The sequence below is a fragment of the Dendropsophus ebraccatus genome, chromosome 4, assembly GCF_027789765.1.
Source record: "Dendropsophus ebraccatus isolate aDenEbr1 chromosome 4, aDenEbr1.pat, whole genome shotgun sequence".
NCBI classification, from domain to species: domain Eukaryota; kingdom Metazoa; phylum Chordata; class Amphibia; order Anura; family Hylidae; genus Dendropsophus; species Dendropsophus ebraccatus.
In genome coordinates this window covers 44,992,314-45,019,830 of record NC_091457.1, presented here as the reverse complement: position 1 = coordinate 45,019,830, position 27,517 = coordinate 44,992,314, and the positions used below count along the sequence as shown (strand labels likewise).

Genomic DNA, 27,517 nt, shown 5'->3' with positions numbered 1-27,517 from the left:
ATTCTTCCTGCTTTTGATCAGATTTAGGTAACCTACATTCAAAATAAAAGCTACAAAATGCATTGACCTATTTTGACTTTTTTCATAATTCACCTTTCCTTTGCATAATCCATTCTTACACAATTCTCTGATCTTCAGCACAAGGGTCATTTCTTCATTTTTGACCCATCACTGGGAGCTGGCAATGTATTATTAAAGAAGAAGTTCAGCAAAAATTTTTATTTAAGTATTGTTATACAAAAAGTTATACAAATTACCAATATACACTTATTACGGGAAATGCACATAAAGTGCTTTTTCCCTGCACTTACTACTGCATCAAGGCTTCACTTCCTGGGTAAAATAGTGATGTCACGACCCGACTCCGAGAGCTGTGCGGGCTATGGCTACTGGAGAGCATGATGGCAGGGAGACACTGAGGGACACAGGGCACTGGAGGGACACTGAGCATCCCTCTGCCATCATCCTCTCCTGCAGCCACAGCCCACACAGCTCTCAGAGTCAGGTCGTGACATCACTATTTTATCCAGGAAGTGCCCTGTGTCCCTCAGTGTCTCCCTGCCATCATGCTCTCCAGTAGCCATAGCCCACACAGCTCTCGGAGTCGGGTCGTGACATCACTATTTTACCCAGGAAGTTAAGCCTTGATGCAGTAGTAGGTGCAGGGAAAAAGCACTTTATGTGCATTTCCTGTAATAAGTGTATATTGATGATTTGTATAACATTTGTGGGGGCAATACAATAAAATTTAATAAAAATTTCTCTTTTAAAGCGTCTCTGCACCCACAATCTGACTCCCCCAAACCACTTTTAATCCAAGATCTGTCCTGGGGTCCGTTCGGCAGGTAATGCAGTTATTGTCCTAAAAAACAACTTTTAAACTTGCAGCCTGTGCCTCCTCCCCGCCCTCTTCATCATTAGGAATACCACTGGAACATTTTCTCTATGCTGAACATGTGCTTAATGATCCAGCCCATGTGCCGTGCTGACACAGCTGATGAATAGGAGACAATCTGCCTGGAGCATTCCTAATGATGATGAGGGTGGGGAGGAGGGACAGGGAGGTTGTGCCAGCCTAATGCATACGCAATGTAAGCCCTGGCCGTTGGGCACAGGGATGCCAGTTTAAAAGTTGTTTTTTAGGACAATAACTGCATCACCTGCCAAACGGACCCCAGGACAGATCTTGGATTAAAAGCAGCTATCCGAAGGTACAAGCGGTTTGGGGGGTTAGATTGTGGGTACAGAGTCACTTTAACTATACTGAGCAGTGGTGAAACCACTGTACACTTGGTATACAGTATGGTCGTTAATGGAGCTAAACCTAGTATATTGGGGTTGACAAGATACAGTACGTAGGTTGGATTAAACACAATTTATTTTTGAGAAAAATCTAAACTTACTGCAGAAATAATCTGTCACCAAGGCTTTTGCAATTCCTTCTTTTTAATATACCAATCACTGATTGACTAACATACACATTAGTAGAAAGTTGGTCTGAAGCTGCTGATTTCAATAGGACCAGCTATCTATTAGGGGTAACCCATGACTTTTCCCTCCCACCAGTATTGTCCATTTAATCTCTGTGTACTTATCTTCCCTGTTAGTCCTGATGTAGGGTCCCAGCATTGTGGGGCCATTTATGTCAATATGGTGACCAAGGGCTGTGTCAGGTAGAGGGGTCTGGGATGACAACAGACAGGTGCAGCCCTAGAACTGACACCCGACCCAGCTGTCTCTGCCTACTGGCCTTGATAGCCCTAAATGGCTGCGGACAACTGGGCGATGTTCCCTAACCTAATCCAAGTGGAAACACAAAACAGAGACAAGACTAACACACAAAAAGGGAATAGTCAGAGGTCCTAGCTGGTAACAGCCGGTCAGTAAAGTACAATGTCAAGATCCAAAGAATAGTAGGGGTACAAGCAATTGACATGTCAATTCTTTGGGCGGAAGGAGGAATCTACCTGAGCATAGAATGGAGCCTATGGGTGGGGCAGAACTTCAAGCGAGAATGCGCACGGAAGTTATCCAAGCAGATTCCGTAGTGTGCACATACCTTATGCCCCTAATATATATATATATATATATATATATATATATATATATATATATATATATATATATATATACACTCACCGGCCACTTTATTAGGTACACCTGTCCAACTGCACGTTACCACTTAATTTCTAATCAGCCAATCACATGGCGGCAACTCAGTGCATTTAGGCATGTAGACATGGTCAAGACAATCTCCTGCAGTTCAAACCGAGCATCAGTATGGGGAAGAAAGGTGATTTGAGTGCCTTTGAACGTGGCATGGTTGTTGGTGCCAGAAGGGCTGGTATGAGTATTTCAGAAACTGCTGATCTACTGGGATTTTCACGCACAACCATCTCTAGGGTTTACAGAAAATGGTCCGAAAAAGAAAAAACATCCAGTGAGCGGCAGTTCTGTGGGCGGAAATGCCTTGTTGATGCCAGAGGTCAGAGGAGAATGGGCAGACTGGTTGAGCTGATAGAAAGGCAACAGTGACTCAAATAGCCAACCGTTACAACCAAGGTAGGCAGAAGAGCATCTCTGAACGCACAGTACGTCCAACTTTGAGGCAGATGGGCTACAGCAGCAGAAGACCACACCGGGTGCCACTCCTTTCAGCTAAGAACAGGAAACTAAGGCTACAATTTGCACAAGCTCATTGAAATTGGACAGTAGAAGATTGGAAAAACGTTGCCTGGTCTGATGAGTCTCGATTTCTGCTGCAACATTCGGATGGTAGGGTCAGAATTTGGCGTCAACAACATGAAAGCATGGATCCATCCTGCCTTGTATCAACGGTTCAGGCTGGTGGTGGTGGTGTCATGGTGTGGGGAATATTTTCTTGGCACTCTTTGGGCCCCTTGGTACCAATTGAGCATCGTTGCAACGCCACAGCCTACCTGAGTATTGTTGCTGACCATGTCCATCCCTTTATGACCACAATGTACCCAACATCTGATGGCTACTTTCAGCAGGATAATGCGCCATGTCATAAAGCTAGAATCATCTCAGACTGGTTTCTTGAACATGACAATGAGTTCACTGTACTCAAATGGCCTCCACAGTCACCAGATCTCAATCCAATAGAGCATCTTTGGGATGTGGTGGAACGGGAGATTCGCATCATGGATGTGCAGCCGACAAATCTGCGGCAACTGTGTGATGCCATCATGTCAATATGGACCAAAATCTCTGAGGAATGCTTCCAGCACCTTGTTGAATCTATGCCACAAAGAATTGAGGCAGTTCTGAAGGCAAAAGGGGGTCCAACCCGTTACTAGCATGGTGTACCTAATAAAGTGGCCGGTGAGTGTAATAGCAGTGGCAGCAAATGGGGAACAAGGAACAAACGAGAGGTGACAATGAGTACTGGGGGGTGGAGGGGGCAGTGGGGAGCTAGACCTTCTGGACAGCCCATAGAGGATAGCGGCAGTCCGGTGCCGCTTCTATTCCACGGGGAGACTGCAGCAGATCGTTGCTGTATGAGCTGTTTGTCTTTCAACACGTTGAAAGACAAACGACAGCAACAATCAGCCGACATCGTTCATGTCAGCTGATTGTTGCTGTCTATTATACGGGACAAATATCGTCCGTAACGGTCGATAATCATTCCGTGTAATAGGGCCTTAAGTCTACGATCTTCTCCTTGAAAAGGATAAAGGACTTTCCTATTGATCAATCAATGGAGGACTGGACATTCTCACTTACTTTAAAAAAAAAAAAAAAAAAAAAAGGTTCTGCAGCAGCTAAGGAATAATAGCCCGCCTAAAATTAATACTAGATTACTCCCACATATGGATTATGTCAATATATTATTTCTTTAATAAATATCTATAATATGTCTACTGAAGGAACATATGTTAGAGGGGTGGTCTGGTCTCAGGAAGCAGTGTTTGTATGGTCTATTCCTGGTGACAAGCTGATCACTGACATCTGCTGTTATTGCTGGGGGAAGATATATGCTTATTTCCCTGCAGGGATCATAGATAAATAATTACATTGTAAGGGCTGTGTTAGGATATGTTCACACATAGCGATTAATTAGCGTTAGCGCGAACTGCTGTAAAATATTGATTATTAAATGCTACTTAAACGCTAGGTGTGAATATATCCTTACAGAGTCTGATATGATAGCCGATCTCCTAGCCTATCCGGCAGCCAGGCCAGATGAATGATTGCTGGATCATTAGTGGGGCCTTCGTTTTATTCATCCTATTACAGAGGGCAATGTCCAACTGACAAATGATGATTTCTGTTCATGTCAAAACCCTGGCTTCAGCCAATGAACCAATGAAGTGTTTCTTCATTACATCGTGTAATAAGGCCTGAACAAGGGGTATTCTGCAAACTTTTTACTATGACTTTACTATGGAAGTTGTTTGTGTTAGAAGCACCTTTTGGGACAGCAAATAGTGATTGACAAGATCTCTGCTTGCTCTGCTACAGGGTGCTGTGGCTACTGACACAGGTTGCTTCCCAAGTCTTATGTCTATTATAATACTTACATGTATTAAAGGGGTTATTCAGTGCTACAAAAACATGGCCACTTTTCCCCCTCTCTTGTCTCCAGTTTGGGTGGGGTTTTGAAACTCAGTTCCATTGAAGTAAACGGAGCTTAATTGCAAACCGCACCTGAACTAGAGACAACAGTAGGGGGAAACGTGTCCATGTTTTTGTAGTGCTGGATAACCCCTTTAAAACAGACATCAGGTACAGTCCAGGTGCAGTGCTAGTGATGTATAACAGTGCTGGCACCACAGTGTCCTCCAGTTCCCAGCACAACCAATAGTGGAGCACAGGGGTTGTGCTGCCCTTACTTGTGCCATGTATTGTAAAAATGTTATATATAAAGTATATTTCCCTTTAATAAAGTTATATTACAAAGTTATGTAATGCATTTCCCCTGCCCGAGTGAGTATGTGTATTGTATACTGACCTGATATTGTCAATAAGTGTTTTAACTTATGAGCCTTTTATAACAAAACTTTTCTTTTCTTACCAGCACTTACTGTGAGATTCATCACCAAACGATTTATTGGAGATTATGATCCAACCCTTGGTAAGTCCATCCATCCATCCATCCCCTACCCATCTACACCTTCCATCTATTCATCCACTTATAAATCATCAATCTATTTTATCTGTTTTCTTCACCCCGGCCTACATCCATACATCAATGTCTATCTAAATAAAGTATAAGAATTTGGAAAATATATATGCTAGATTCTAGATACAAAGATACTGAATAAGGGTATTTCGCCTTTAGGATGACACAGACCTTTTGCAGTTGAACAAGTTACTTCTATTTTTCTGAACAGTGGCATGACCCTTGGGAGGGGCGGGGGGATCGGTGCACAGAAAGTGGTAGTCCCACCCCCAGTGCACTGAAATGTCTCATTAGCATAATGATACTTCTAGAAAACTCCTCGTTTGCATTTTGAAAAAACTGCTACCATCCTAAAACTGGCACCAAGGATAAAGGTAGGTACCCATCATCCTTAGCGCCCAGTGCGCTATAGGGACATATCAGCAGGATAGATGCTTCTAACTTGCTGATAGTTTCCCTTTAAGAAAACTAAACAAATTTACTGTAAAGTGAAATATTTCAATTCAAAATGTAAAAATGATTACTTTTCATATATTTTGTGGCCGTTAATTGGATATTTTTCACTTTTTTTCTCTCTAATTATACGTATTCAATCCCATGCTGAATAACAATGATAATGAGTCCTGTTAATATATAGATGAATTCCTTCACCTCCCACATGTGCCAGAACAGAATTCATTCCTTAGCCAGCTGCCCAGGAACATGGCTGCTGTGTGTACTGTGATTTTCCACTTGAATAATACTTGTTATTCCTTGCCAGATTCTGCTGGGCTGATTACATTATCATACAATCCTGCCTTGTCTCTGGAGGAAAGCCTCTATCCCATTGACTAAATCCTTATTTCACCTGAATATTTAGGCGCAGATTCAAGGGCGGGAAATCAGATCTTATGTGTAACATTAAGGAGGTTTCCCAAATAGAAAGAGCCAGTGGTGGAATCCTGATCCTGGGAACATTACTAGGTCACCTGTCTGAAAAAGGTGACTTGTTTGGCATGACTGATTGATGTCATATTAGGAGATGCCTAAAACTAATCATACTATAGAGCAGGGGTAGGGAACCTTAGTTCTCTAGCTGTTGCAAAACTAAAACTCCCATCATGCCTGGGCAGCCAAAGCTTTTGCTGTCCAGGCATGATGGGAGTTGTAGTCATGCAACAGCTGGAGAGCCTAGGTTCCCTTCCCCTGATATAGGGGAACCAAAGACCTGATAGGAGGAGCTGCTGTCAGACACTGGTATACGGCTTGTCCTCTCGAAAGGTGCCATAGCATTACCAAGATAAAGGTGTCGCCAACCTGGACCAGGCTTACGGAAGGGGTTCCTCCACATGGTGGCACGACCAATTATGTTCAATAAAAGAGCCACTAAAACCGCACCATGTCCCTGGTACTTAAGTGGGGTATAAAAACTTTTAAAAAAAGTATTCTAAAAACAGGTACAACGTGTTTCGCTTCCTAAAATCACTGTGGATCCACAGTAATTTTAGGAGCCAAAACGCATTGTACCTGTTTTTAGAATAAATTTTTTTTAGTTTCTCTTTTTTCTGTAGCATTACCAAGGAAAAGGGGAATTGATCAGCAACAGGAAGGTAGTCAGCACAAACAATAGAAACAGTATTATCATCATCACCATTAATATTAGTCATCATTATTATTAGTAATATTGGTAATAATTATAATAACTATAATGTTTTGATATGATACACTAAACATTTTTCCCCCATTTACCTGTAGATGCCATGGACGCTATTTAAGATGTTTACATTTTTTTTTTTTTTTTTTTTTTTGGGGGGGGGGGGGGGGGGGGGAGAGCGTCCTTTCGCCATCTTTTCAGCAAAATTCAAAGGACCTTTAACCCTTTGAGGACCAGGCCCAAAATGACCCAGTGGACCGCGCAAATTTTGATCTTAGTGCTTTCGTTTTTCCCTCCTCCCCTTCTAAGAGCTCCAGCACTCTCAGTTTTCTATCTACAAGCCATGTAAGTGCTTGTTTTTTTCAGGAATAGTTGTACTGTGTAATGGCGTCATTCATTTTACCATAACATGTATGACGGAATCCTAAATATATTATTTATGAAGATATAAATAGGTGAAATCGTAAATAAGAATGCAATATGGTAACGTTTGGGGGGTTCCTGTGTCTACGTAATGCACTATATGGTAACAGCGACATGACACTATTATTCTATAGGTCAGCCCGAAACACAACCATATGCAGGTTACACAGATTCTCTAATGTTATATATGTATTTTTTTATGAAATCCTTTTTTTTGGCAATTAAATATTAATAAAATAGACCTATTGTGACGCTTATAACGGTTTTATTTTTTCACCTACGGGGCTATATGGGGTGTAATTTTTTCCGCCATGATCTCTAGTTTTTATTAATACCATATTTGTGAAGATCGGACATTTTGATCACTTTTTATTGATTTTTTTTTAATATATAATGTAACATAAAATCGGTAATCTGAACACTTTTTCCCCTCTTTTCGTGTACGCCGTTTACCGGTCGCAATGACGCTTGTTATATTTTAATAGATCGGACAATTACGCACGCTATGGTATATTATATGTTTATCTATTTATTCATTTTTATATGTTTTATTTATATAATGGGAAAGGGGGGTGATTTAGACTTTTATTGGGGGAGGGGCTTTGGGGTAGTGTAATAGTGTTTTGAACTTTTTTTTTTTTACACTTTTGAAGTCCCTTTGGGGAACTTTTACATACATTACTTTGATTTCTACACTGATGATTGCTATGCCATAGGCATAGCATTGATCAGTGTTATCGGCGATCTGCTCATTGAGCCTGCCTGTGCAGGCTCAGTGTAGCAGATCGCCGATCGGACCGCACGGAGGCAGGTGAGAGACCTCCGGCAGTCCGTTTCAACGATCGGGACCCCCGCAGTCACACTGCGGGGGTCCCGATCGGTAAGTGACAGGGGACTCCCCCTGTCACTTACACTTAAACGTAGCGGTCGCGCCGCGATCGCGGCGTTTAAGGGGTTAATGACACGCGGCAGCGCGATCGCTGCAGCGTGTCATTACCGGTGAGGTCCCGGCTGCTGATTGCAGCCGGCCCCCACCTGCTATGAAGCGCGCTCCGCTCCGGAGCGCTCTTCATAGCGGGAAAAACACCCAGGACGTAAGGTTACGTCATGGGTCGTCTGGGGACAGACTTCCATGACGTAACCCTACGTCCAGGGTCGTCTAAGGGTTAATAATAGCCACACCCAAAAGGATTTCAAACTTGGCCATCGTTCAACATAAATAATATACAAACAGCCGTCATACAACTTCAGTCATTTTGAGTCTAAAATTACGGATGTCATTTAGGAGCCTGGCCCCCTCTTAGTGCAGTGACGGGTGTTTGTACATTATTCTAGTTTGGGATTACTAATTGGCCTTTTGGGTGTGGCTTAGTTGAAAAGTCCATTGAATTTAATAGTAAAAATGGAGAAAGGACGGTGACAAAAGAAAAACTGTGTGTGAACAACTAATAAAAAACGTCCGCTGTTTGCAAAAGACGTCCGTAAATAATTATCATGTTCGTTATTTTGACGTCTGCTGTAAAAACATCTGTTATTCAATACATTGTGTGCATTGTTTGTCCGTCTTTCCATTGACTTCAGTGCACTGTCTGTTAAATTGCGGCAATAACGTATGTTTTTTTAAATATCAAAATTGACCACCTTTTCTCTATTTTTGACACTGTGTGAACATAGCCTTACTCAAAATAACTCAAAGTTCTCCAAAGTTCTCCGTTCAGAGAATAACAGCCATTATTTTGAGTATCAATTAACGGCTCTTGAAAATACCTGTGTGAACATAGCCTAATAATGATTCCTGTTGAATGACAGCGAGAACTTGATACAAAAAATATATAGGGAAATTGTATTATTTTTTCATTATCCAAAGATTAATATTTATTTGTTGAAACACAAGTTTGAGGTAATGAGAAAGTTTGGAGAGAAGAAAAAATAGTACAAAACAAAATTTCTGTAGGAATGGAATCCTAATGATAATCTATGGAACTACATTATAAGAAAACAAGAAGGAAATACTGAGAGGTGACCATTATGAAGCATGCTCTATTTCTTTTGCCTATGTGTGGTCAGTTTTGCTCTATGGTGCTGGATCATGGGGAGAGCTGATGTTCTGTCCGCAGCTTACTGCTCTACTAATTTCATTTGTAAGTCTCCATTTGTTTGTAATAATAAATCCAGGGCACTCAAGTAGTCTTAAGCTTTTTCAGGCCTGAAAATCCACTCCACGGTTCATTTAGTCTTCCTTATATGGTAAAACCGTTCAGAATTACTTCCACTTAATCTGGTTATTTGGGTGCATTGGGAATTCTGAAAAAAAAAGCATATGTTAAAGGGTAACTCTGGACCAGAGTTTTTTTTTGCATAAAATATTACAAATGTATATAATGCATAATATCTTAAAGCAAAACTATCAGCAGGTTAGACAAACCTAACTTGCTTATATGTTCCTTTTTGTTTGGTTCGATCTTGAACACAAACGTAAAAAAAAAAAAAACGATTGTGATTGGTTCGTGTTCGCTAAACATTTATGAACAAATAACGGATGTACAGTAGAAGCGTACGTTTCTGTCTGCGCACATGCGTACAGATTATCAAGTGCAAAGCATCAATTACGTAATAGCGGAGCAATTATGAGGTGCGTAGCAAAAGTGTATCTTTTATTCGCCCGTGTGTATATACTGGCAATCACTGGCACACATCAGAGCCAGACAGAAACATTAATGAAAAAAAAATATTCGGGTTGGGTTCATAATTTTTTTTTTTTTCCACAAAGGATGCCTGGTCCCTACAGGGCTAAGAAATGAATTCTTATCATGCTAAAACGCTGGATTCTGTCACACTCCCTACACTGACAATTTTACAGTGTTCTAATCCCTACTTGGTCAGCTCTCCCTCCCTACACTGATTAACTACCACTGTGAATATTGCTGCCTAACTAAATTTAGATGCTGTCCCTGCTCGTTTCACTCTCCCGACTGAACAGCAGAAGAATCATGGAAGACTGTGAGAAAATTTGCGTCAGAGTCAAGTTTTTATTGCATGTATGTAACATTGTACAGCCAATCCCAGTAATGCCAGTAGTGAACATGGCTACTACATTACCTGATGTGCCCTTCCTTCCGCACACATTCATTGGCTCTTTCAAATTAGTGGGAGGAAACGTACATCGCAAGATAAACGTTTGCAGGTTCGAATATGTTTGAAAGTGTTTGTTATAACCATTTCGATCATCGAACAAATTGTTCAATGAAAAGAATCCAAGACAGCACCCGTAGTATCAAACAATGTCAACTTTATTCCACAGTGCGACGTTTCGGTAACAACCTTTTTCAAGCAACTTGAAAAAGGTTGTTACAAAAATGGAATAAAGCTCACACTACGGGTGCTGTCTTGGATACTTTTCATTGAATACAGCTGCTGTCCGAGGGTCCGGTGAGGCAAGCACCTTGCATACTGTTGAATCTGTGCCAAGCAAATTGTTCATGATTGGCGAACACAAACAATGAGCATCATGTTTGTATGAACATACGAACATGCTCACTCATCACTAGCCCTGAGGAGGATGGTATGTCTCATACATTCATCCTCAGGGCCATTTATGTGTACAGTGGTACCTTGGTTTAAGAGTAACTTGGTTTAAGAGCGTTTTGGTGACTTCCGGTTCCGGCGCGTATGGGATGGCAGCAGTGTGAGTGAGCTCCTCCACCCTCCGCTCATAATATCGCTCCCCGCTCTGACTCCTGACATTACCGGCCCTGCCGGACCACATCTCTGACTTCTCTAAGAGCGGAGGAGTCGGAGGCACCACTTCATTAAGCGGGGAACCAGTTATACACCTCCCCATAAGCCCTCCTTCATTTACCTCACAGCTCTGTCACAGGGACACCTAAGATGGCGCCGACACGAGGTGCTGCTGCTGAGGCACACACAGAGGAAACACATACCTCACAAACCCCAGTGCCGGACCTCTGTGACACCATAATACCAGGACTAAATATGTCTTGCAAGGCAATGGCAATTCAAGTGTCCAAAATGATATTAAATTACATAAAATCCTCTCTTGAGGCCACTATAGTTTCCTCCCTAACAACCATACAGGGAGATATAGCAACGCATACCTCACAGATTACTGAACTTCAGGAGAGAGTCAGCTTGTTAGAAGATGAAATACATTCTACAAAAATAAAACTACAACAGAATATGAATGTCACAGCTTCATTGCAAACAAAGACTGATGATCTAGAGAACCGCTCTAGGCGCAACAATTTACGTATTATAGGTTTACCTGAATCCATTCCAGCCATGCAATTACATGCTATATGTTCTCTAGAAATTCCCCAAGCCTTGGGTATCCCAGGTCACATTACTGTGGAAAGAGCTCACCGTGTGGGACCCCCACCAGCGAAACAAAAGCAAGATGCAAATCAAAAGGAACAGAAACCCAGACAAGTGATTGTCAAGTATCTGAATTATAATGATAAAAACAACATTTTACAAAGCTTTAAAAAATCTACAGTTGATGTTGCAATTCGTGCCCACAAAATCCTCATGTTTAATGACTACTCCGCAGCAGTGGTTCAAAAACGTAAAGCTTTTGCACACATTTGCTCGACATTGGTAAAAAATCAAATACGATTTGTAAAGGGCCCCCCTTTATAAAAGGGGGACACACGGGATTGCGCCCCCACCCCCCTTTTTAGTACAAGTTTGGTTTTACATGTATGAGGTAGTTGTTCTCTCCCCCCCCCCCCTTCTTTCTATTCCTACAGGTACCACAAGCCTTGGAGATTCTGCTTAGCAACAGCCAGCGTTGTGATTGGTGATTACAGCTGTGTGGGAATACAGTGAGCTAAAAATAGAAAGGTGCCCTCTGTTTGGATTGGTCAGCTGGCTGAGAGCGGGAGATTTGGAATGGTATTTATAGGGGAGCCGGCTCTCAGCTGTGTCAGTCAGAGTAGCTGTACAGAAGAAGCTGCTCTGATGTGTACTGCTGGTTTCTGTGAAAGAGCTAAGGGCACACTGGGCTAGAGCGGTGCTTGTAAGCATAGCAAGGCTGTTAGTGTGTCCCTGTAAAAGAGCTTCAGCAGTACCTGTCACATAGCTAACAGGTTTCAGCAGCTGCCATAGTCGGTATAGAGAGCCTTCTCACTGAGCTTATCCGGAGGGCAGAAGGAGCTGGAGGTGAAGCATGGCTGAGGCGGTGTCTAGCAGAGCCGGTGTCCGAGGAAGTTGCTCCCTAGCGTATGGAGGAAGAGGAGAATTGTGTGCCGTATACTGCCCCCTAGAGACCTGGAGGTATTACAAGAGGCGAGTGCTGCGGAAGACAGGAGGCATAGAGGAAGAAGCAGCCGGGGGGGAGCGGCCATATAAGCGGAGTAGGAGCAGTAAGAGAGCTGATTCAGCTCCCCTCCCGCCGCCCCCTTCTGGCAGTACCCCCCGGCACATCGCCATCATAGCCGAGGTTCCCATAGGAGCCGCGGTGCAGCCTCCCCACAGATGACCGCGCCCCCACCGGTGTCCGCAGCCCCGCAGGTGACCGCAGCCCCGCAGGTGTCCGCATCCCAGCAGAGTGCCGCAGAGGAGTTTACACCGCAGCAGATCCGTGGAGAGGAGTCAGCAGCTGTGGGTGAGAACATCAATGTGGGTCCTGTCCCTGATGTGAGCAGGAGTGATTTGTTTGCCAATGATGCTGTGAAAAAGTTTTGTGCCCTGGTAGCTAAAGGGTTTAATAGCTGTCCATCGCTGGCTAATGTGTGGTCTCAGAGTACGATTGCTGTACCTAATGTGTCAGTTCCAGGTTCAGAGCGCTCTGCTTCTTGTAATACGCCAGTGATTGAGAAGGTGCTGATGTGCCTGAGATTTGTGTTAAAGAGGCTCTAGCCTGGGAGCAGAGCGCTCTGCTTCTTGTAATACGCCAGTGATTGAGAAGTATGCTGGTGTGCCTGAGATTTGTGTTAAAGAGGCTCTAGCCTGGGAGCAGAGCGCTCTGCTTCTTGAGATTTGTGTTAAAGAGGCTCTAGCCTGTGAGCAGAGCGCTCTGCTTCTTGTAATACGCCAGTGATTGAGAAGTATGCTGGTGTGCCTGAGATTTGTGTTAAAGAGGCTCTAGCCTGGGAGCAGAGTGCTCTGCTTCTTGAGATTTGTGTTAAAGAGGCTCTAGCCTGGGAGCAGAGTGCTCTGCTTCTTGAGATTTGTGTTAAAGAGGCTCTAGCCTGGGAGCAGAGCGCTCTGCTTCTTGTAATACGCCAGTGATTGAGAAGGTGCTGATGTGCCTGAGATTTGTGTTAAAGAGGCTCTAGCCTGTGAGATGTCACCGCTTGGCTTCCACTTACAATTATGTGATGTCATTGCTACCTGCTAGTAAGGATGTGCTGGTGAAGCGTACAGATGATAAACCTGATGATGTTAAAAAGTCACCACCTCGTTCTATTTTTAACTGGTTACATGCTTATTAAACCATCTATTGTGCTGTAGTGGGAGAGAAGCGCCCTGAGCTGTGTTCCTCCTTATTTCAGCACATGGATAATATATTAGAGGCAGTTTTGGCGGTATGGCCTGGTTTAACTATGATGAAATGTTTGAGCCTGGAAAGAATGTTGCTCATCTCGCCAGGTTCCCAGACAGGCAGAAAGCTGAATTGATTATTCATGGGTTCTCAATTGGTTTTGATGTTCCGCCTTAGGATGGTTTAGGATGCGTGGTGGTGGACAATTTAAAATCTGTGTCCTTGCATGAGGCCGTGGTTGGGGACAAAATAATGAAGGAAGTTCGGGAAGGGAGGGTTGCGGGACCTTTTTCTGCACCCCCCTTTCCTAACTTTCGCATCTCCCCCTTAGGATTGGTCCCTAAAAAGGAGCCAGGGGAGTACAGGTTAATTCATCATTTATCTTACCCGTTGCACTCTTCCTTGAATGATAATGCAGATAAATCTTTGTCATCAGTTTCTTATGCTTCATTAAATGACGCTGTAAGAGTTATTCGTGTTTTTTTGGTGTTCGGGCCCTGTTAGCTAAATGTGATATAAAGTCTGCGTTCCGTTTGTTACTGGTTAATCCTGAAGGTTTTAGTTCACTTGGCTTTTGTTTTGAGAATAATTATTACTTTTATCGTTGTTTACCAATGGGTTTTACTCTTTCATGCTATTACTTTGAGTTTTTTTTTTTTTTTTTTTTTTTTTGCAACGTTTCTGCACTGGATGGTGAATTATGGGGTACTGGATGGTGCCGTCGTTCACTACCTAGACGATTTTCGGTTTATTGGTTTATTGCCGTGTCACTGTTTAGAGTTTCTAGGTATCACATTGGATACAGTGAGAATGGAATTCAGATTAAAAGTTATCCAGATTAAAATGCGCATTGAAGTGTATGTTACAGAAAGTTAAGGTGACTTTAAAGGAATTGCAATCAGTTTTAGGTTTGTTGGCTTTTATTATGCGTGTCATTCTTATGGGTCGTATATTTTCTAAGAGACTCTATGCAGCTACTGCTGGTTTAAAATCTCCCCGTGCTCACATCCGCCTTACCAAACCGCTTAAGGAGGATCTGAGCATGTGGTTGGAGTTTGTATCTACTTTGAATGGTCATTCTGTCTTTTTACCGGAGTTTGTAGAGTCTGATGCTATTGCTTTATATACTGATGCGGCGAGTGCTCACGGTTACGGGGCTTATTTTGCTGGACAGTGGTCAGCTGAGCCTTGGCCTGATACATGGGTCCAGGCTGGTGTATGGAAGAATATTGTTCTGTTAGAATTATTCCCGGTGTTATTAAGGTCGGATAATAAAGGAGTCATTTATGCAGTGAATTGCCGGTCTTCAAAATCAGCCATGGTTATAAAATTGTTACGCCACTTAGTATTGTACTGTATGTCTAATAACATCTGGCTAAAGGCTGTACATTTACAGGGTAGTAAGAACACTATAGCTGATTCTTTATCTCGTGGTCAGTTTGCAGATTTCCGGCGTCTGGCTCCGGAGGCAGTGGCTGTGGGCACTGCTTGCCCAAATCACTTGTGGTCGCTGATCTGGGACTAACAGCGCAGCTAATTAGGAAGTCAGTGGCACCTCGTACTTGGACTGCCTACGCAGTTGCATGGTCCCAGTGGAAGTCTTTTGTTTTTCCTTACAGGAGCACCATCTACAACATGATGTGTGGTTGTCATTAGCTTTTGTAAATATGTTAATTGCTAAACAGCTTTCTCACTCTGCTATAGTGAAATCTTTGTATGGTGTTTCGTTCTTTTTTAAAATTCTGGGTCTGCATAGTATTTCTAGTTTTTTCCTTATTAAATAGGTTCTTAAAGGTTACAAAAAGGGACGTGTCTCTCCAGATGTGCGTCGCCCTATTACTATTGATCTGTTATTAAAGTTACATGAAGTTTTACATATTGTTTGTTGTTCTAGTTTTGAGGATGTTTTGTTTAAAGCATTATTTTCATTAGCTTTCTTTGGCGCTTTTCGCCTGGGTAAGAGAAGGCGTGTATGGATCCTAGGCCACTCATTTGTGGTATGGGCTTCCAAGAGAGCTGAGCGGCATAATTATGGGGTAAACCTGAGTTTTGACTTGGAGCAGTTTGAGGTGCAGTGGTTCGGGTATAGTGGTCTCCGGTGGAGGGAAATATATGCCATCCTGCATAGTCTAGCCTCAGCTCTGCCCCCCCCGGATATTTTAATTATACACGCCGGGGGCGATGACATAGGAAAATTAAAAAACTCTGGACTTATTGTGGAGATCAAGAGGGATCTGTCGTTGTTTAAATGTATTTTTTCCTGGGTGTATTTTAGTTTTTTTCTGAGATCATTCCTCGTCTCTCCTGGATGCGCAAAGGACTGTACTTCTACGAAAAAATTAGGAAGCGTATTAACTTTGCAGTGTCTAAATTTATCCCCTCTCTAGGTGGCCTATCATTTAGGCACCTGGACCTTGAGGGATATTTACCCGGCCTTTATTGGTCTGACCTCGTGCACCTATCCGACATTGGGTCAGACATTCTAAATGCCAATTTTCAGTCAATTATAGAATTGGGTGCCGTGGCACTGTTGGAGGTGGGGCCTGGTCAGCTTCTCTGACCAGGCAGGTGGGGTATTGTCGCCCTGCTCTCAGGGCGGGCATGTCCTTCTGTTAAGCTATGGCTCGGTTATTTATTTATTGATTTATTTATTGATTAAATTATTTGATTATTTATGATATTGGTGCTTAACAGTGTATTTGCTTACCCTTATTAAAGTGCCACGGCCTTTATATTCCAAATGCTTGTTAGTCTTATTTCAGGGGGGGTATTGGGGGCTGCATTTCCGTGTAAAGGGCCCCCCTTTATAAAAGGGGGACACACGGGATTGCGCCCCCACCCCCCTTTTTAGTACAAGTTTGGTTTTACATGTATGAGGTAGTTGTTCTCTCCCCCCCCCCCCCTTCTTTCTATTCCTACAGGTACCACAAGCCTTGGAGATTCTGCTTAGCAACAGCCAGCGTTGTGATTGGTGATTACAGCTGTGTGGGAATACAGTGAGCTAAAAATAGAAAGGTGCCCTCTGTTTGGATTGGTCAGCTGGCTGAGAGCGGGAGATTTGGAATGGTATTTATAGGGGAGCCGGCTCTCAGCTGTGTCAGTCAGAGTAGCTGTACAGAAGAAGCTGCTCCCACCCGCCCTCCCTTATGTTCAAGGACTTTGTCGTGGCACTTTGATAGAGGGGGTATTGTCGCCCTGCTCTCAGGGCGGGCATGTCCTTCTGTTAAGCTATGGCTCGGTTATTTATTTATTGATTTATTTATTGATTAAATTATTTGATTATTTATGATATTGGTGCTTAACAGTGTATTTGCTTACCCTTATTAAAGTGCCACGGCCTTTATATTCCAAATGCTTGTTAGTCTTATTTCAGGGGGGGTATTGGGGGCTGCATTTCCGTGCTCTTCTTTATCCTGCCATACTGAAAGTTTTCAAATCGGATGGTTCAGCATCTCTTTACAGTTCTCCTGAGGAAGCCATTTCTTCCCTTAAAGATGTAAAGGGTCTCACTCCACCTATTCAAAACAAGCACAAGAGACGACGTTTGGATAGTCCTACGGACACGGTAGAAAAAAATGGAATGATTATGAACTCCATCTCTATTCTGTTGGACGCTATGCTGATCATTAAGATTGAGTATTTTTTCTCTATTTAGCCCTATATATGTTGACTAAATACTATATTAGGGACACCTTGTTACTACATTATTATTTTCTTTAGTCTAGGTAGTAATGAATTTGGTGGTGTGTGTGTGTGTAAGTATGTATTTATGTATGTATGTATATGTATATGTGTGTGTGCATGTATATGTATTGTAGGGATCTTCCCGGGGGATGGTGTGTTTGGACACAGTTCACAGCAGACTTGGACTTGTAACATAACAGCTTGGCGTTTATTTGCAGCATAAACAGTCCAGCAAACAAAATACAGCAGCACCGTGCTTTAAGAATAAAACAAACAAAAAGGTCTTGCCCGTCTGGGCGCTTACTAACAGGTTAGCTCACCTATCTAACACTTATCACAGTGCGTCTTTCACCTGGATACCGCAGGGTATACACAAGCTCCAGCAGAGGCTTTATTCCCAGGTTGCTCCCAAACAGACACCCAGGCTGATCACTCCTGGCTGAGAGCAAACACTGGGTGCAGTTTATGGTTCACCAGCTATTAACCGTAAAGGCGGGGTAGTTATTCTTACACATAAAAATTTAGCCTGTACGGTATTATCTCAATATCAAGATGATGAAGGCAGGATATGTCCTCTTCTTATTGACACTCCAGCGGGCAAATATAGCATATATAATGTTTATGGTCCCAACACTCAGACCTGATTTTTTTTAAAAATTGGAAAACCTCATTCTGCAAGATGACAATAATCTTAAAATAGTTGGTGGAGACCTAAATACTGTTCTTAATACAACTGAAGATAGAAAAAGAACTAAGACCCCTACTGTACATACTTCATCAGATAATATTTTATCCAACTTCCTTAATTCTACCTCCCTATCTGATTATTGGCGTCATCTACACCCAGATGGTAGAGAATACTCTTTTTACTCTCACTCCCAAACGGCCTGGTCAAGAATAGACTACTGTTTAGTGTCACCGGACTCTCTTGGCAGAGTAGAAGACTCTGAAATTCATGATATAGTAATTTCGGATCACTCCCCTGTTAGTTTACAATTAAGAGATATTTTTCAGAAGGGATCCGATATTATTTGGAGATTTCCTTCTCATTTAGCTAATGATGAATCATTTATCAAACTATTAAAAAAATGGTGGTCAGACTTTTATTCTAACAATGCTGAACATACACAATCCCCAATACTTTTCTGGGAGACTGCAAAAGCAGTTCTAAGGGGCCAAATAATTTCTTATGTGGCTGCCCAGAAACGTGAAGCACGTAAAAACTATCTTCAACTTTCCCAAGATCTGCGCTCTACATACACTCTTTTCCTGTCTTCCCCTACAGATGACAATAAATCTAAATGGACAGCAGCTAGACAAGCTTTCGAAATTGCACAGGAAAAACTCAATGCTATATATAGAGATCAATACATATCCCGTTTATTCCGCTATGGTAATAAATCAGGGAAAATGTTAGCTAACCTTGCTAAAGGACGTAGACCTACTACACATATCCCTGCTCTCAAAGATACAGCGGGTAATGTACAAAAAGATCCTAAAGTCATATCACAACTTTTACAACAATTTTACCGCTCACTATATTCCAAAGATAGGCTTGATCTAGCTGCTGGTAAGAACTTTCTAGAGTCATTAACTCTACCGTCTCTTGATACCCCTTCTCTTGATTCTCTCAACGCCCCAGTCACATTGGAGGAAATTACTGCCACTATCTCTACACTTAAAAATAACAAAGCTCCAGGCCCTGATGGCTATAGTGCGGAATTTTATAAATCTATGTCTTCTGTCATCTCCCCTACCCTTCTTTCTACTTTCCAAACTATTCTGACTGACCATCACATGCTCCCCTCGGGAGATACAGCATATATCAAAATACTACATAAACAGGGGAAGGATCCGACATCTCCTAATTCGTACAGGCCAATCTCTTTAATAAATGTAGACCTAAAATTGTTGGCAAAGATTATGACCAATAGATTGGCAGACATCCTACCATCACTAATAGGCAGCCATCAAGTTGGCTTTATAAAAGGACGTTCTGGTGTCACTAATATAAGAACGGTACTAGCGGCCCAGTCTGGTGTCCAATCTGGGGGTCGTTCCAGCCACTCTCCAGGTCTGTTGGCAATTGACGCCGAAAAGGCTTTTGATAATATCAGCTGGGAGTGGCTGGACATGACCTTAACAAAATTTGGTATCACAGGTCAATTCAAAGATTTTATTTCCACAATATACACATCTCCGAAAGCTAGAATTCATACCCCGGGTTTCCTTTCAGATAGCTTTCCCTTACAAAAAGGTACCAGACAGGGTTGCCCCCTATTCCCTCTATTGTTCAATTTGGCGATGGAGCCTCTTGCTAGATATCTTATTTCTTCTGACTTTTTCTCAGGCATACGGGTTGGTTCCCAAATCATCAAAGTTACATGCTTTGCTGATGATACTTTAATATATTTAGATAACCCAGATCTACATGTTCCGGCAGTATTAGATGCCTTAAAATTTTTTGGTTCCTTTTCTGGGTATAGAATCAATATACATAAAAGTCAACTTCTTTACCTAACTCCACATAAGAGGTCTACTTCGGGTCCTGCGGGGGTCTCCATCGCTAAATCCTATATTACTTATCTTGGAATCCAGATTGGCAGAACTCCCTCCTCAATATATTCCCTGAACTATCGCCCTATAATTAAGAGAATAAAACAAGATCTCCAGAGATGGGAATCTCTACCATTGTCAATTCTAGGACGTACCCACTTAATCAAAATGATGTGTTTTGGAAAACTGTTATATCCAATGCAAACAATACCCCTTTTACTCAAACATTCTGACGTTTCCCTACTCCAATCATATTTCACTAAATTTATTTGGCAATCAAAGAGACCTCGTATTGCCTATTCCACTCTCTGTCTCCCTACTTCTAAAGGTGGTGCTCAATGCCCAGATATTAGATTATATAATTTAGCCGCTCTCTTTCGCCATGCTAAAGATTGGATTATGGACACGTCATATTTCTCCAATATCTTAATTGAGAAAGCTTTAGCAGCACCTTGGCCTTTACCCACCCTGCTACATGCTAAATTACCAGAACTACCCCCAGAAATTAAGAGAAGTGTTATCTTTAAAGACACCATTGCCACATGGAAGGCTATACGAAAATTATATGGTTTACCCTTTTGCCTATCGAAAAGATTTCCTCTGTGGCATTCACCACTTTACCCACCTGACTCAGACAAATTAGATTACTCGGAGTGGCAGAGTGCACATGTTTCTTCTTTTGGGGATCTGCTGGATACTAATTCCAACACTTTCTTATCATGGGATATCATCAGAACACGATTCAAATTGTCCTCATTTAATTTACCTCAATACGATTCTATAATTGAATTTCTTACTTCCAGAGTGCGGGACATAGCAGAAGCAGAAAGTGAAATATAATTTGATAATCTATTCCCAACACCACCGGTTCATAATTCTTTATCACATACATATGGAAAACTTAGATCACGCTCTCAAAAGAATTTATCTAGACAAATTTTTTTCAAAAAATGGCCCTCCGTAATTTTTTCAGAGGATCTGACCCAACAAATATTGAGAGGATCTCAACTAGTGCATTCTGCCACTCCTAATGTGGTTCTACGTGAAATACATTTCCGCTTTATACACAAGGCTATATATGCCTTTAACCCCTTAGCGACCCATGACGTATCTGATACGTCATGGTGCCGCTCGGGTGTTCAGAGCGGGGTCCCGCCGCGACCCCGCTCTGAACGGCGCTGATCCCGGCTGACACGTGCAGCCGGGCAGTGCCTCTGTTAGCCGGCGCGGGTCCCGTTGCCGCGCCGGCTAATTAAGCCTCTAAGTGCAGCTGTCAAACCTGACAGCTGCACTTAGAGGCTGCAGACCTCACGTCCCTGGTGTCTAGTGGGACGGATCGCGGGGAGATCTGTTCTTCTGCCCGTGCCGGGCCTCAGCGTCGGAATGACGCTGATCCCGGCTCGGCAATAGATTGCTATGGCCTGCAGCAGGCCATAGTAATCTATGACCGATCTAATCGATCTTTGCTGTGTATATACACAGCATTGATCTCTATGAGAGATCAGTGCTGTCTATATACAAGTCCCCCAGGGGGGCTTCTAGTTACAGTAAAAAAAAAAGTAAAAAAGTGTTTTTATTAATAAAAAATCCCCTCCCCTAATAAAAGTCCAAATCACCCCCCCTTTTCCCATTTTATAAATATAAATTAATAAATAAATAAACATATTTAGTATCGCCGCACGTAATCGCCCGAACTATTAATTAATCACATTCCTGATCTCGCACGGTAAACGGCGTCAGCGCAAAAAAATTCCAAAGTGCAAAATTGCGCATTTTTGGTCGCATCAAATCCAGAAAAAATGTAATAAAAAACGATCAAAAAGTCGTATATGCGCAATCAAGGTACCAATAGAAAGAACACATCATGGCGCAAAAACTGACACCTCACACAGCCCCATAGACCAAAGGATAAAAGCGCTATAAGCCTGGGAATGGAGCGATTTTAAGGAACGTATATTTGTTAACAATGGTTTGAATTTTTTACAGGCCATCAGATACAATAAAAGTTACACATGTTATATATCATAGTAATCGTAACGACTTGAGGAACATGCATAACAAGTCAGTTTTACCATAGCACGGAAGGCGTAAATGCAAAACTCCCCGAAATCAAAACAAATTCGTTTTTTTTTCAATTTGACAGCGCAAATGATTTTTTTCCGGTTTCGCAGCATATGTTATGGAAAAATAATGCCTGTCATTGCAAAGTACAATTGGTTTCGCAAAAAATAAGCGCTCATATACGTCTCTAGGTGAAAAAATGCAAGCGCTATGGACTTTTAAACTTAAAATGGAATAAGCAAAAGCGCAAAAACGAAAATAGGCTTTGACCTTAAGGGGTTAATATTCCTTTTTCCAACTCCCACACTTCTCACATAAACAGTTGCCCGAAATGTTCACTTCCTAAAGCAGACTTGTGTCATCGTGCCTGGGCCTGCACGCGAGTGCAGGAATTTTGGGACTCTGTGCGGCTCTATCTTTTGTCCACTTGAGGCCATGCCACTTCTCCCTCTTAGTTATCTTTTTAATTTTATTGATATAGACTCTACTACACCCTCTCCTAAATTACTTACTTCTAAAGGAATTCATTTAACTCTATTAGTTTCCCTGAAATGTTTATTAAGACACTGGATACTGGATACTCTACCAGACATTTCTGAGGTAATCTCCGCTCTGAGGTTACAAACCCACTTGCCGGATCTGCAGCGAGTCTCCTTGCTGCGTTTTTGCAGCGAGACTCGCTGCAGATCCTGGCCCTATACTTTCAATAGCAGAGAAACTCGCAGCAGGGATGTACATCCCTGCTGCGATTTTGTCTGCAGCCCGCCCCATTAACCCCCCGGCCGCCGGACATTATACATTACCGGCGGCCGGGGGCAGCGCACTGATTGGCCGGGCGGAACGTGCCGGGAGCCGCCGAAGCAAGCAGGAGCGGGGACCTGGTAATGTATATCCTGCCCGCCCCCCTGCAGCCCCGATCGCCCCGCAGCCCCCGGCCGCACGATCGCCCCCAGCCCCGCAGCCCCCGGCCGCACGATCGCCCGCAGATCCGCAGCCCCCGGCCGGGGGCTGCGGGCGATGGTGCGGTCGGGGGCTGCGGGGCTGGGGGCGATCGGGGCTGCAGGGGGGCGGGCAGGATATACATTACCAGGTCCCCGCTCCTGCTTACTTCGGCGGCTCCAGGCACGTTCCGCCCGGCTAATCAGTGCGCTGCCCCGCCGCAGCGCACTGATTGGCCGGGCGGGCCGTGAAGACACCGGGAGCCCCGAAGCAAGCAGGAACGGGGACCCGGTAATGTATAATGTCCGGCGGCCGGGGGGTTAATGGGGCAGGCTGCAGACAAAATCGCAGCAGGGATGTACATCCCTGCTGCGAATTTCTCTGCTATTGAAAGTATAGGGCCGGGATCTGCAGCGAGTCTCGCTGCAAAAACGCAGCAAGGAGACTCGCTGCAGATCCGGCAAGTGGGTTTGTAACCTGAAGGAGATCTTTCATTGGGAACTTTTGGATGTATTGTGCACCAAAGAAAAATCAACAAAAACATTTATGTCCAAATGGACACAATTTCTAATTCATGATTTTACTATAGAAGAGAGAGACTCTGTATTGCATGGCCGCCCAAAAGGGAACTCTGGGAGCACTCCAAATATCTTAAGCTTTTCCCTTTCTCTGTTAAAGACAATTCTCTCCATTCTATTGGTAGCATATTTGAATATCTGACATCTATACCATGTTTTAAGGTGATATTATAAATTACTGTTTTTCTACTTACGTTTTTGGTAAGACTACATTGTATTGTATATGATAATATATCTTTTAAGGTTATTACAAAGGCTCATTGTATCTGTATGATATTGTAAACATACAATCCTTTGTTGCCTGTGAGCGACTTTCTTTTTGAATATGTAATGAATTTTCAATATGTATGTTCAAATATTACATAAGCCACTAATAAAATATCGTTTAAAAAAAAAAAGAGCGTTTTGGTTTAAGAGCTCACATTTTTTCTAAATTGTGACTTGGTTTAAGAGCATTGCTTTGGTTTAAGAGCTCCCTGTACTGGGTGGGAGGGTGAGTGGCGGAGGGACATAGTCTGCACTGGGTGGTCTACAGCACAGTATTCTAACCCAGTAAGTCTCCCTCACCTTCCAAATCATAGCAGATCCACTTTAGGCTGGGGCTTACATAAGGGGACAAGACTGTGGAGGTAATCTCTTCATAGCTGTAACCCCTTTCTCCCCGGACAGAGAGTGCTGCTATATTGTGCCCACATATGTCCTGCTCATTTCTTCATGCTCCCTGCAGTCTCTGTCAGTCATGATTGGTCCATGCTAAACACCCCCCCCCCATTGCTGTCATGTGATTACACAGACCTCTGACCAGGGCTGTATTTACCACTAGGCACCCGTGGTACGGTGCCTAGGGCAGCACCATGCAGGGGGGCAGCACCAGGGAGCAGGGGGGCAGAAAAAAACTTTTTTTTGTTTTTATTTTTTTAGTCTTCCTCCTCCCGTTCAGACTTGCCAGTAAATCTGGTGTCTTTTCCAGGGGGGTGGGGGGTATAGTGGTATTGGTCAGGGGTCTGGTATCGCCAATCGGTGCGTGTAGATGGGGCGTCTTCAGGTTTAGTGCCTAGGGCAGCAGCAGCTGTTAATACAGCCCTGCCTCTGGCAGCTGCTTCTCTATTCTAGCCTGTTGCACTACACTACTGCATTATGGGGATCTGCAGTTCCTTCCTGTATCTACAAACTGCGGCTGTTTTTCAGGTTTATGCTGTTACTTTACATTATACTCCACATGCTGATTGCTATACTGTACAGTAACCTATAATATGACATATTCAGCTGTTTATAAATGTTTGTTTCATCTGTTTTACATGTTGTTCAGAACATAAAATCATTATTTTCAATTGTCTACATTTCAATGATTTCCTATGGGAAATTTTGCTTTGGTTTAAGAGTGGATTTGGAGAACGAATTATGCTCATTATCCAAGGCACCACTATAGTTCGTAGTTATAGCCACAGGCTAATACAGCAGTTTGGTGCACTGGGGTTTGGAGCACAGGACTACTGCCCCTACTGCACCAATCGGGGCCACCCCCAGTCGGCCTGCTCCATTGATATTAATTATGATCTGGATATAATTAAAAACTACACCAAAACGGCACTGAGGATAAAGGTAATAGTAGCGGATCATAACAGGTCCGTTTTGGGCGGTAGCCCGGGGGCCAAGAGCTACTGAGGGGCCCATGGCTACCCAAAAGGACTTAGAATTTCAGTGGTGTATTGTCTCTTGGCTACAGTTCTGCCATGATTTGTAAAAATTTGCTTCTTTTTTACCACAATTTTGCACAGTTTTGCGCAACATGACATTATCTATCTTGTTTTATGAACACCGCGGTAGTGCTACCATAGTGCAACATGACAGGGAAATTTAGGCCCCAAAAGCATCACTATTGGATCAGAATGGGGCTCATGCACGGAACTGACTCGGCATGGTCATATGCAAAGTTAGCTGAACTTCAGGCAGCGGAAGCGTCTGTGCGCCAATTGAATGAATAGAAATCATGACTTATCATGATTTCTGCATAAATCAGGAAAATACATAAATCATGGCAAAATCTAAACCGGCAAAAATCTACACTTGCTGCGGAGCAGGTGTCAACTTCCAACCCTGCTGTGCAGCAGGTCCAGGCCCGCCACATTTTACTAAGAGACATGCACTTAGTGGGTGCAGGGTTTTATTTAAGACAATCGTATAGTTGGGTCGATTGCTTGAGTTATATTCAAATATAGTTTTCTGATAACAGGATAATGTGGATATGCTTGCCTCTAGATCCACATTCACTAAGACAGTAGCTTTAAAGAGATAATAATAGCACCTTTTCAGAAACAGCACCATCACTGTCCACAGGTTGAGCAACGATTCCTCCAACCACAAACACACGGGTGTGAGGGCGCAGGTCCAACAAAAAAATAATAAAACTAAAAAATATGTATAAAATATATGTATAAAATTTATTAAAAGACTCAACGCGTTTCGGAACAGCTCCGGTTCCTTTCTTTTTTTTTTGTAAAACTGTTTATTTAATTTTTTAAATTTTTCTTACCAATAAACAACACAACAAAGATCAGTCACAGAGAAATGCATAGACATCTGCGAGAAGCACATAGCAATGCAGAATGGGTACGAATTTTCAATATTGACAATAAGGCAACGGACGAACTAAAGCGGCCTAATAAATGGGTACATATTACTGCTTCTTTTCTTGGTACTCAGGAGAGAGCGCTCGTTCACTGAAAGTGAAATGACATGGCAAATCTCTGTAGCCAGACTTCGTACTTTGGAACAAAGACAATGAAAACTGAACCAAACACATATACAGACAGACATACAAACAGACAAACCAACAGACAGGGGGAGACAGGGGAAAAAACACTAGGAAGAAGCTAGGATGCCCAGAGTCGCGTCCCATGGTTCCCATATTTTCTCAAACTTTTCCACCCTATTGTCGTTCAGTGCAGTCAAGTATTCCATCCGCCTGATATCCCCAATCCTCTGAATAAGCATATCTCGGGATGGGGCCTGCGTGTTCTTCCACATGGCAGGTATCGCGCATTTGGCCGCTGTAAGGATGTGCAGGAGGAGTCTGGCTTCAGGTTTTCTCAACTGTTTGGGTGGAACATTGAGTAGGTATGTCAGTATATCTAGTGGGAGTCGTTTGCGCAGGACCGAGTGTAATAAGTCTCTAACTACTCTCCAGTATTGTTGTATTAGCGGACACTCCCAGAATATATGTATCAGTGTGCCTGGCATTTGGGAGCATCTCCAACATAGGGGAGACGTAGCCGGGAACAGGCGGTTCAGTAAATCAGGAGTGTGATACCAATGCATGAGGAGTTTGTATTGGTTCTCCTTGTAGCTGACGCACGCCGAGGCCTTCGCCGCTTGGGACCATATAATTTGCCACAGTGTGAAAGGGATGCTTCTCCCCAGGTACGTCTCCCATTTGGACATGTAGCTCCAGCCTCGGGAGGGGTCATCAGGAGGGAAGGCTAGCAGGTTATGTATACTGGTGATAAGTCCACTAGTAGACGTGTTTAGTTTGCACAACCACTCAAAAGGGGAAGGCTTAGAGAAAGGCCTGTCTCCACACAGGGAAATTGCATATTGGTAGAGGTCGTCATAGAAGTGTCGGGCCCTCGGGGGCAGGCCATATCTATCCTGAAGCTTAGGAAAAGGCAAGATGGTCCGTTTTAGAGGGTCTATGATGTCAGCAAAGTGGAAGGTTTTTGCACGTAGCCATGGGTCGACTACCTCTGTCACCATACCATTAGGGATGGCAGGGGTGTACAGGAAGGAGGTCAAAGGGGAGAACCGAGACTGTAAAGCAAATTTATCCCTAGCTTCCACCCATACTTGTCTTGTCAGTCGCATGGGGCCTAGCATATCTCTATCTGGGATATCGAGGAGGGGGTTCCAAATTAAGACACTTGGGTGAATGGGCGCCAGCCACAGCTTTTCGATCTGCGTCCATTTCGTGTACGCCCAAAGAGACGTCCACGCTGGGA

The 27,517-nt window shown here is 43.1% G+C and overlaps 1 protein-coding gene across 1 annotated transcript in view; it reads left to right on the top strand.

The window, feature by feature from the left end:
* The window catches only part of LOC138789621 (ras-related and estrogen-regulated growth inhibitor-like), a 58,393-nt gene that overhangs the window by 14,999 nt on the left and 15,877 nt on the right, over nucleotides 1–27,517 (top strand). The window contains exon 2 of the mRNA XM_069968355.1: nucleotides 5,042–5,098. Within this exon, the coding sequence (XP_069824456.1) occupies nucleotides 5,042–5,098 (57 nt within the window). The remainder of the gene's footprint in view (nucleotides 1–5,041; nucleotides 5,099–27,517) is intronic.